Here is an 11,064-nt window from a genome sequence, read left to right on the forward strand (position 1 = left end):
ATGCAGCTGGAAACAGAGAAGGAGAGAGTATCCCTCCTGGAGACACTGCTGCAGACGCAGAAGGAGCTAGCAGATGCCAGCCAACAACTGGAACGACTGAGGCAGGACATGAAAGTCCAGAAATTAAAGGAGCAGGTATGGAGGGTGGTCTCGGGAGTAGGGGAGAAAGGGGCACTCATTTACCCATTCGACCATGAAGAGTTCTTGGGCACTTCTTATGTGCCAGGCCCTGTGCTAGGTGCTGACATATGACAAGTACATAAAGGTATGGCACAGGCTGGGCAGGGTAGATCACGCCTGTAATCCCAGCACTTTGGCAGGCCAAGGTGGGTGGATCACCTAAGGTCAGGAGTTAAAGACCAACCTGAGCAACATGGTGAAACCCATCTCTACTAAAAATACAAAAATTAGCCGGGCATGGTGGCGGGCAACTGTAATCCCAGCACGTTGGGAGGCCGAGGCGGACAGATCAGTTGAGGTCAGGAGTTCGAGACTAGCCTGGCCAACATGGTGAAACCTCATCTCTACAAAAATACAAAAATTAGCTGTGTGTGGTGGCATTTGCCTGTAATCCCAGCTGCTTGGGAGGCTGAAGCAGGAGAATAGCTTGAGCCCAGGAGGCGGAGGTTGCAGTGAGCCGAGGTCACGCCACTGCATTTCCAGCCTTGGTGATAGAGCGAGACTCAAAAAAAAAGGTGTGGCACAGCAGTCAGCATAACAGACATTGCCCCTGCTCTCAAGGAACTTACATTCCTGTGGCAGAAATGGATGACAAATGAGCAGACACAAAGTAAATGAGATTATTACAGTTTGTGATAAGTGCTGTAAAGGAAATAGAATGATACAACTGAGAGTGAGTCAAAGGAGGTTCACTTTGCACTTAGTGGTCAGGGAAGGCCTCACTGAGAAAGTAACATCTGAGCTGAGACTTGAAGGTTAAAAAGAAACCAGCTCCGTGATACAACATAGGTGAACCTTGAAAACATCAGGTTAAGTGGAAGAGCCATATATTTTATATGATATGCTTCCATTTATATGAAACACCAAGAATAGGCAACTCTATAGAGGCAGAAAACAGATTTATGGTGGGGAATGGGGTGGGGAATGGGGATTGACTGTGAATGGGCACGGGGTTTATTTTGGGATTGATGGAAATGTTCTAAGATTGATTGCGATGATAGTTGCACAACTCTGTGAATATCCTAAAACCCACTACACTGTATACGTTAAATGAGTGAATTGTATGGTATATGAGTTATATCTCAAGCCATTTGAAAAAAAAAATGCCTGCCATGTGAAGAACACTTTAGGCAGAGGAAACACCTGTTGCAAGGGCCCTGGGACACAGAAGAGGGCTTGGGAAGTTCAAGGACAAAAAGGAGGCAGTGTGGCTCCAGCTTGATAAACTCAGGGGCGAGTGGAGCGGTAGCCAGAAGCCCTGTGTCAGCCATTGTAGGAGCTTGGATTTTGTTCTAAGAGCAATGGGAAACTGTTGGGTGGTACGTATGTATGTATTTGTTTGAGACTGAGTCTCGCTCTGTCACCCAGGCTAGAGTGCGGTGGCACTATCTCAGCTCACTGCAACCTTCGCCTCCCAGGTTCAAGCAATTCTTATGCCTCAGCCTCCCAAGTAGCTGGGATTACAGGTGCCCGCCACCATGCTTGGCTAATTTTTGTATTTTTAGTGGAGAAAGGGTTTCACCATGTTGGCCAGGCTCGTCTCAAACTTCTGACCTCAAGTGATCCACCCACCTTGGTTTCCCTAAGTGTTGGGATGACAGGCGTGAGCCACCACGCCTGGGCAGTTGGGTGGTATTTAAAAAGCAGGGGTGGGATATGATTTATTTATATATACGTATACATATGTATATACATATATGTGTATGTATTCTCTACTCTCCTGAGTAGAGAATAGTGTGTGTGTGTTTTTAGGGGATCGTGGCATCAAGTGGAAGTAGGGATATGGTTAGGAGACTGTTCCCATGGTCTAGGTGAGAGACTATTACCAATTCATGGACTCTGACCAAGAAACCTGGGTGAGCCAGTGCACTTTGTGAGGGAGGAGAGGGACTAGGAAGTGAGAAGGTGAGGTGGAAACAATGTGGATTGCTGGCTCCTACCTCAGCTTTTGCCACCCCACCAAAAAAACCAGTATTTCTATGACACAGATTTCCTCTACTCAATGATTTCTTATCCCTCTTCAGGAGATCACTGGGATACTACAGACCCAGCTCCAGGAGGCTCAACAGGAGCTGAAGGAGGCAGCCTGGCAGCACAGAGATGACCTTGCTGCCCTCCAAGAAGAGAGCAGCTCCCTGCTGCAGGATAAGATGGACCTGCAGAAGCAGGTCCCCTCCTCCTCCCCACCAAGTCCCATGGTCCTTCCCCAACACAGCCAGGCTTTCCCACTTCCTCTTGCAGGACAGGGAGAACCTTGGCCCTGCTGCCTGGTTTGGGAGGGTAGATGGGTGGGCCACAGTACTGAGTGGAAAATTAGAGGGTGCTCAGAGTTGAGCATGTGCCTGGCAGAGCCCTGGGATAGTAATCTCTTTCTCTGTAATGGTCACAGAGTTTTTGTTTTCCCTGGCTGTTTCAGTTTCAATTGTTCTTTCCGTCCTTGCCAAAAATCTAATATTTTTACATACTAGGTTGCTTCTCCTCAGAATCCTATATCAAATGATGTTCTGACTTTTCATTTTTAAAAAAGCAATCACAATACATGTTTTGCCTTTGGGAGTAGTTATAGTCAGCCTTTTTTTCCTTCTTTTTGGTGGGGGAGACAGGATTTCACTATGTTGCCCGGGCTGAAGTGCAGATCATAGCTCACTGCAGTCTTGACTTCCCAAGCTCAAGCAATTCTCCCACCTCAGCCCCCTGAGTAGCTGGGACTACAGATGTGTGCCATCACACTGGCTAATTTTTAAATTTTTATAGAGACAGGGTCTCACTATGTTGCCCAGACTGATCTCGAACTCCTGGTCTCAAGCAGTCTGCTTGCCTTGGCCTCCCAAAGTGTTGAGATTATAGGTGTGAGCCACCGCACCCAGCACAGCCAAGATTTTTATTTGTGCCTGCCTCTATGCAGCATATGTGAGGCTGGGAGGCAGATGACCAGGCCGAATTGTATTGAGGAAGGGGGTGGTTAAGAACAGTGTGTAGGAATTGGTGGAATTGCCAGAGCATTGGAAATGGCCACTGACTATGGTAAACCTCGAAGGACCCTGAAGCCCTAGGTGAGGAGCATCTTCCCACCAGCCCCCTGCCCTGCCATCTTGGTCTTCATGCCCTTAATTTTCCAGGTGGAGGACTTGAAGTCTCAGCTGGTGGCCCAGGATGACTCCCAGAGGCTGGTGGAGCAGGAGGTTCAGGAGAAGCTGAGAGAGACCCAGGAGTATAACCGAATTCAGAAGGAGCTGGAGAGAGAGAAAGCCAGGTAGGCTAGATAGGCCATGGAGGTGGCTTTTGTCTATCTGGCTGCCATGGTCACTGTGATATTGACAGTTGTTTGCTCAGGCCACCTTGCCTTTCATGTCTGCAACTCTGGGATGTACATGTAGCCATGTGGAGAGGACATGGTTCCTGTCTTCAAAGCTTGAACTTGATTTATTTAGTAAATATTTCGTGAACGCCCGTTATGCACCAGGCACCACGCTTGGGGATACAGTGATAAACAAGACTGTATGGTCCCTGCCCCAGTAGAATTTATAGTTTTGTGGTGAGACATTCATCAAATAATAACTCAAATTATTACAGGTTATGACACATGGAGGAAACAGGGTGAGAGAGAGAAGAGACTTTAGAACCATTGTTAGGGAAGGCCTTTCTCAGGAAGTTGCATTTAAACTGAGCACTCAGCATGAAGTGGAGCTACCCATGTAAAAGGGTGAGGGAGAGTTCTATTCTGTAAGAGGAGAAATAATATGCAAAGGCCATGAGGCTGATAAAAGTTTACAGTGTTAACTGAAAGAGTGGTTGGAGCCTGATTGGATTGTAATTGGAGCCTGGTGAATGAGGAGAGTGGCATGAGCTGGGCAGGTCCACAGCATTCAAGATTTGGTAGGCCACAGCAAGGAGTTCGTAGTTTGAGTTTCATAGGAAACCTCTGGAGAATTTTAAGCAGGGAAATTGATACAATCCAACTTGTGATGTATTTGAAGGGATTGTAATGCTATGAGACATCAGGAGTGAAAGAAGACCATTCAGAGTGAAGAGCAGCTTGTATTCTTAGTGCTGTGGGAATTTGAGAAGGGGATGGGCTGGGTGCGGTGTCCCACGACTGTAATCGCAGCACTTTGGGAGGCTGAGGTGGGCAGATCACTTGAGGTCAGGAATTCAAGACCAGCCTGGCCAACATGTCTACTAAAAATACAAAAAAAAAAAATTAGCTGGGTGTGGTGGTGGGTGCCTGTAATGCCAGCTACTTGGAAGGCTGAGGCAGGAGAATTGCTTGAACCAGGAGGTGGAGGTTGCAGTGAGCTGAGATCACACCACTGCACTCCAGCCTCGGTGACAGAACGAGACTCCATCTCAAAAAAAGCAAAAAACAACAAAAAAAAGACACAGTTTGAGAAGGGACACATTATTTTGGTGGTGAAACTAGAGGCAGGAAGACAAGTTAGGCTGGTACAGTTGTCCTGATGAGAGATCCTAAAGCTAAACCAAGGTAGGGTAGTGGGGAAGAGGAGGAAAGAAGAGAAGAGGTTTAAAGGATGTTAAGGGAGTTAGAATCAATTGTATATAATCATAGATTGGATGTAGGTAGGTTGAAGGGAGAACTCTGGAGTAGTCAAGGTTCTACGTTAGGACACTGTGTGGATGGAAGTGCCATTCACTGAGCTAGGGAACATAGTAGGAGATGATTGGGTGGACAGGGGAGGAGAGGAAAGGGATGGGGAAGATTTGGACATGTTGAACGTGAGGTACTAATATAAGGTATATGTGAAATTTGCCAGAGAAGAATAAGGTTGATAGCTAGGCATGGTGGTGCATGCCTGCAATCCCAGCTACTCTGGAGGCTGAGGCACGAGAATCATTTGAACCCGGGAGGCAGAGGCTGCAGTGAGCCGAGATCGTGCCACTGCACCCCAGCCTGGGTAACAGAGCAAGACTCTGTCTCAATAAAAAAAAAAACAAAAAAACCTGTGAGGTTGAAATGGGGCATCATCTGCAGGAAGTACCTAGGAGCACTTATTATAGTAAGTGCTCAATAAATGATAGCTTTTATTGTTACATCATAATCATTATCATTACTATTTCTATTTTGATTATTAATGCTATGTTTAGAATACTCAGATGAGAAGGTAATTTTTCATTCCCTAAGAGAATGGCCCAGCACTCTGACCCCTCTCTTTTTAGCCTGACTCTGTCACTGATGGAAAAGGAACAGAGACTCCTTGTTTTACAAGAAGCTGACTCTATTCGACAACAAGAGCTGAGTGCCCTGTGCCAGGACATGCAGGAGGCCCAGGGAGAACAGAAAGAGCTCAGTGCTCAGGTACTTCCCACTCTGGTTATGAGCTCTGCATCCCTGGCAGAAGCCTGATTCTGAAGCGGTGGATTGATTGCTCTGAGTCCTCTCATGGAGAGGACCCATCTATTTTTCCTGATTACAGGATAGGCTGGTGCCTCAACACCCCTACAGGAGGGGGAAGCCAGGACTAGACAAGGCGGGGGCTTGGGAATCTGACCCAGAGATGGACATGGCTCCTGTGGGAAACCTGACAGCCCACAGCAAAGTGCACACAGGGGTGTAGCCCATGCAGGCCTGGTTCCAGCACACCCGCTTCAAAGTATGCTGGGTCTGGTTGGCAAGATGTAGCGGGGAGAATGAGCAACCAGAAATACTCCAGATCAGGCAGGCAGCAGCAAGACTTCCAGGGACTCAGTCTGCCCCCATCAGAACCCCAGATATTGTATACAGAGAAAAGATGGAACTAGGAGGGAAGGAATGGGCTGTAAGAGCCAGATGGTGGATTGCAGGGGTTAAGGACACACAGGTTTGGCTGTTCAACAGTCTTGAGTTTGAATGTAAGCTTTCTAATTGTGTGAACGTCAGCTTCTTCATCCATAAAACAAGGGTGAACAATTCTTGTTCCTAATTCCTATAACCATTATAGGAATATATAAAGTGTCAGGAACACAATAAGCATTCAATACATGGTAGCTATGTTATTGTGACTGGTCTTACTAGGTGCAGCGTCGAGGTTTCAGGGCAGAGTTCTGGTCGTAGCAAGGAGCCAGCATATCTGCCCAGGAAGCCAGGGCTGAAGCCCATTAGCATAGCAGCCTGGGCCCATGTGTTCAGTAGTCGGCAGGCAGCCAGGTGTTAGATCTAGGGTAACACTCATTTCAGAGCCCCTCTACCTGCCTGAGAGCTGAGCTGAAATCCTCTCAGCCCTGATCAGAGTTTGTACAAGGATTGAGTGGGGTCTGGCCTGGGAAGGCCTGAGGAGAGGGTATCTGCTTCCTGCTTATATTATGTAAAATTCTTCCTTGACAGATGGAATTACTAAGGCAAGAGGTGAAGGAAAAGGAGGCTGACTTTCTGGCCCAGGAAGCACAGCTGCTGGAGGAGCTGGAGGCGTCTCATATCACGGAGCAGCAGCTGCGAGCCTCCTTGTGGGCCCAGGAAGCCAAGGCAGCCCAACTACAGCTGCGACTGCACAGCACAGAGAGCCAGCTAGAAGCGCTGGCCGCAGAGCAGCAGCCCGGGAACCAGGCCCAGGCCCAGGCCCAGGCCCAGCTGGCCAGCCTCTACTCTGCCCTGCAGCAGGCCCTGGGGTCTGTTTGTGAGAGCAGGCCTGAGCTGAGTGGTGGGGGAGACTCTGCTCCTTCCCTCTGGGGCCTTGAGCCAGGTGAGACAGCCTCCCCAGAACTAGGTCCTTTGGGCCAAAGCCAGGCCTGGCTCCCAGGGGAAAGGGAGAGGAATGCTATTTGTTAGACCATATTGCTTCAGGGTTAAGATTACATACTTGGGAATTAATTCTGAGTTTAAGCCCCAGCTCTACCATTTGCTAGCTATGTGTCCTTGGGCAAGTCACCTGTCCTCTCTGAGCTTGATTTTCCTCAACTACAAAATGAGGATGTTAAAAGTACTTACCTTATAATTTCACCAAGGAGTTATGAGGTTGCAGATGTGAATCACTTACACGGTTCCTGGCACTTATTAAGTGCGTAATAAGTGATAGCTCGCATTAATCTAGCACCCACCATAGTGCCTGGCCCATACTTATGGAGAAAATATGTGATGAGTGAACTGCTGAGAAAGGGGTTCTTTGCGGAGAGGAGGGACCAGTTGGAAGGACAGGGCTGTGTCTGGAGAGGTCTGGCTGTTTCTTTTCATAGTGGCAGCCAGGTAAGGAGGTTTTCCTCATTTTTTCAGACCAGAATGGAGCTAGGAGCCTCTTTAAGAGAGGGCCCCTGCTGACTGCTCTCTCCGCTGAGGCAGTAGCATCTGCCCTCCACAAGCTTCATCAAGACCTGTGGAAGACTCAACAGACCCGGGTATGTTTCTCTGCTCCCCTTTCCCGAACTCTTTACATCCCTCGAAAAGCATGAGGCAAAGAGGTGTGAAGCAGTTTGACCTGTTTTATTCCTGAGATCAAGTTGGGATGAGTTTCATCTCTATCACTTACCACCTGGCAACCACAAATGAAGCATTTGAAGTTCCTGGGCCTTGTTTTCCCTTGCAGAGTAGGGCAGATAGTGCCTGCTCAGGGTTTTGAGGATTAGATGAGAGAGGATCTTGAATGAGCCCTGTAAACCAAAAAACCCTGGGTAGGCCAGGCACGGTGGCTCACGCCTGTAATCCCAGTGCTTTGGGAGGCTGAGACAGGTGGATCACCTGAGGTCAGGAGTTCAAAATCAGCCTGGCCAACATGGTGAAACCCCATCTCTACTAAAAATACAAAAATTAGCCAGAGGTGGCGGTGGGCACCTGTAATCCCAGCTACTCAGGAGGCTGAGGCAGGAGAATCACTTGAACCCGGGAGGTGGAGGTTGCAGTGAGCCAAGATTGCGCCATTGCACTCCAGGTTGAACGACAAAAGTGAAACTCCATCTCAAACAAACACAAAAAAACCCTGGGCAGATGTATGGCATTGTTTTCCATCATTTTCCACTCAGCTATGAATTAATTCTTGGTACCCAGGCTTCCAAGAGAAACCCTAGAAATCAGTGACCACTGAGATTTGAGGTTGGCATTTATAGGCATGTTCTAGGCCTAGGTCTGAAAGAGCTCATAAATTCCACCTCACAGTGAACCTATCAGTCAATACAAATTGAGTGTCATCCATATGTCAGCCACTCTGGGCTGGGTATACAAAAAGGAGAAAGACCTGGTCTCTGCCTAAAGAAGGCTTGTGACATGGTGGAGGAACCAAACTGCATTCTACTGGAAAGCAGAACTGAGAGAACTAATTGGATCAATAACAGACGCAAGTGATGCACTGTTGGAACTAGGAGGAGGGGGCAATTCATCCTGATTTGGGAAGGGTCAGAAGGAAAGAAGAGATGACCTTTGGGCTGAGCTTTGAAGTAGGAGTGTTGAGAGGGAAGAGGTGACCCCTGGGCTAACTTTGAGCAGGAGCTCTGTTTCAAAAGACATAGATAGGTCAGAAGGGGATGGATTCTCACACTCCATCCAAGTGGAGCAGAGCCTGTCATCACTTCAGGGAGCTAAATACACATGTGTTCAGAGGAAGTAACCCGGCAATCTGGGAGTAGGTCCACAATGGCGGCCCACCACAGAGGCTGAGAATGAGGAGAGAGCTTGAGCCCTGCATTGTTTTGTGGAAGTTGAGGAACTCGCGTTTAGCCATGCCCTTCCTTTCCCAGGATGTTCTGAGGGATCAGGTCCAGAAACTGGAAGAGCGTCTAACTGATACTGAGGCTGAGAAGAGCCAGGTCCACACAGAGTTGCAGGATCTGCAGAGACAGCTCTCCCAGAATCAGGAAGGTGAGAAGCTCAAGACAGGCAGGGAGATTGAGAGGGAGAAGGGATAGGTGGGGAGCCCAGAAGTGGCAGGCACAGGCCTAGCAGCCACTCTGTTTATTTTATTTTATTTTTGAGACGACACCTCACTCTGTCACTCAGGTTTGAGTACAATGTCACGACTTCGGCTCGCTGCAACCTCTGTCTTCCGAGCAGCTAGGATTATAGGCATGCGCCACCACGCCTGGCTAATTTTTTTGTATTTTTAATAAAGACGGGGTTTCACCATGTTCACCAACCAGCGGAGCCACCGGGGTCTCTAGGAGCTCCTGCACAATTATAGGATTGGGGGCTAGAAGGGACCTCCAGTGTCATCTGGCTCAACCCTGTCTGGAATTGAGGGCCAAGGCTCTCTGTGATGAGGATGAGGACATATTGGGATGATTACCAGGCAGCGCTGGGGCTGGCAGCAGCAGGGAGTGCTTGAACTCCTGGCCTCAAGTGATCCGCCTGCCTCGACCTCCCAAAGTGCTAGGATTACAGGCGTGAGCCACCGCGCCCAGCTGCACTCCATTATTTACCCAGAAATGTGAGGTGAGATCTAGATGCACTTCCAAAGGGGTGCTGACCACCTTGAACTATTTTTTCAGCTTTGCTTGGCCTTTGAGGCCCATCCTGGAAGAAGAGATTAGGAGGAACAGATTTGATGAACTGAAAGAAGGAAATGGCTGGGCTTCCATTTTCTGTCTCTGTAGATTTAAAAATTAAAAAAATTGGAGACCCAGGGCCAGGACTGTAAGAACATTATAAAACTGCATCTTTTGTCATCCATGTTACTTATTTTTATCATCTTCAACTGTGTCCTCCAAGTTAGCCTTTGGTAGCTGAGGGATTATGAGCTTATTTGGGAGAAAGCAAGGAGAGGGGATCTGGGGAGGATATATCCATGTGCCAGCCAAGGACTGGAAAGTGTCATGACTCCTTACAAAGGACAGGAGAGGAAGGGTCTTGAAGCTCAAGTTTCTACTGTAAAAGAGAAGAGTTAGCCGGGTGTGGTGGTGGGCACCTGTAATCCCAACTACTCGGGAGGCTGAGGCAGGGGAATCGCTTGAACCCGGGAGGTGGAGGTTGCAGTGAGCCGAGATTGTGCCACTGCATTCCAGCCTGGGTGACAGAGCAAGACTCCATCTCAAAAAAAGAAAAAAAGAGAAGAGGACACCTTGGGTCTGGGCCTTTTTTGAGGCCGTTTGAGGGTTCCCTGAGAGCCACAAAAATAATGGGATTCCAACGCCTGTTGCAGAAATGGTGGGCAACCAGCAGAGCCACCCGGGTCTCTAGGAGCTCCTGCACAATTATAGGATTGGGGGCTAGAAGGAACCTCCAGTGTCATCTGGCTCAACCCTGTCTGGAATTGAGGGCCAAGGCTCTCTGTGATGAGGATGAGGACATATTGGGATGATTACCAGGCAGCGCTGGGGCTGGCAGCAGCAGGGAGTGCTGCCAGGCAAATAGAAGCAGCTGGCATCTGCCAGCTCTTGATGTCCTTGATATCTCTAGGACACTGGATATAATTTTCTCCTTCTTGGCCTTCCTTCCCTTTGAATCTGTTCCCCATCCCCCATCTGCCTCTATATCCCTCTATATGCCAAACATGGGTCTTACTCCACTACCTCTCCTCTCCTCTTCTCAAAGAGAAATCCAAGTGGGAAGGAAAGCAGAACTCCCTAGAATCTGAGCTGATGGAACTACATGAAACTATGGCATCCTTACAGAGTCGCCTGCGGAGAGCAGAGCTACAGCGAATGGAAGCCCAGGTAAAGTGGTACTGGTTTCAGGGAGGGGTTTGCCTCAGGAGTAGTCCTTTGGGCCCACCTTGGCCTGTGGTCATGTGTCCCACTTCCTTCAGCAAGTCTATCAGTTCCTCTGGCTGTCTCCATGTCCCTGGGGGCCATTATTCAGGTTCCAGTGAATCCTCCTTCAATTGCTTTTTCTGAATTGAGGTTGATATTTTTGCCCCTTGTCCTGAAGGACCAGCGTCTCCCCTGGGCATAACAGAGTCCTGGAAGGTGGTAGGGATGCCCTTTTACAGTATCAGCTTAAGTGGAATATACCACCACTTTTTTTTGCCCAAG

At 48.5% G+C, this 11,064-nt stretch overlaps 1 protein-coding gene across 7 annotated transcripts in view; it reads left to right on the forward strand.

The window, feature by feature from the left end:
• Positions 1-11,064, forward strand: part of CEP250 (centrosomal protein 250) — a 57,104-nt gene that overhangs the window by 36,375 nt on the left and 9,665 nt on the right. For all 7 annotated transcript variants that reach the window (XM_003831850.6, XM_003831849.5, XM_063600807.1 and 4 more), the window contains 8 exons: positions 1-135; positions 2,205-2,348; positions 3,300-3,433; positions 5,356-5,494; positions 6,500-6,854; positions 7,382-7,503; positions 8,836-8,956; positions 10,625-10,746. In XM_003831850.6, the coding sequence (XP_003831898.3) occupies positions 1-135; positions 2,205-2,348; positions 3,300-3,433; positions 5,356-5,494; positions 6,500-6,854; positions 7,382-7,503; positions 8,836-8,956; positions 10,625-10,746 (1,272 nt within the window). The remainder of the gene's footprint in view (positions 136-2,204; positions 2,349-3,299; positions 3,434-5,355; positions 5,495-6,499; positions 6,855-7,381; positions 7,504-8,835; positions 8,957-10,624; positions 10,747-11,064) is intronic.

This window comes from Pan paniscus, chromosome 21, assembly GCF_029289425.2.
Source record: "Pan paniscus chromosome 21, NHGRI_mPanPan1-v2.0_pri, whole genome shotgun sequence".
In the NCBI taxonomy this organism is placed as follows: Eukaryota; Metazoa; Chordata; class Mammalia; order Primates; family Hominidae; genus Pan; species Pan paniscus.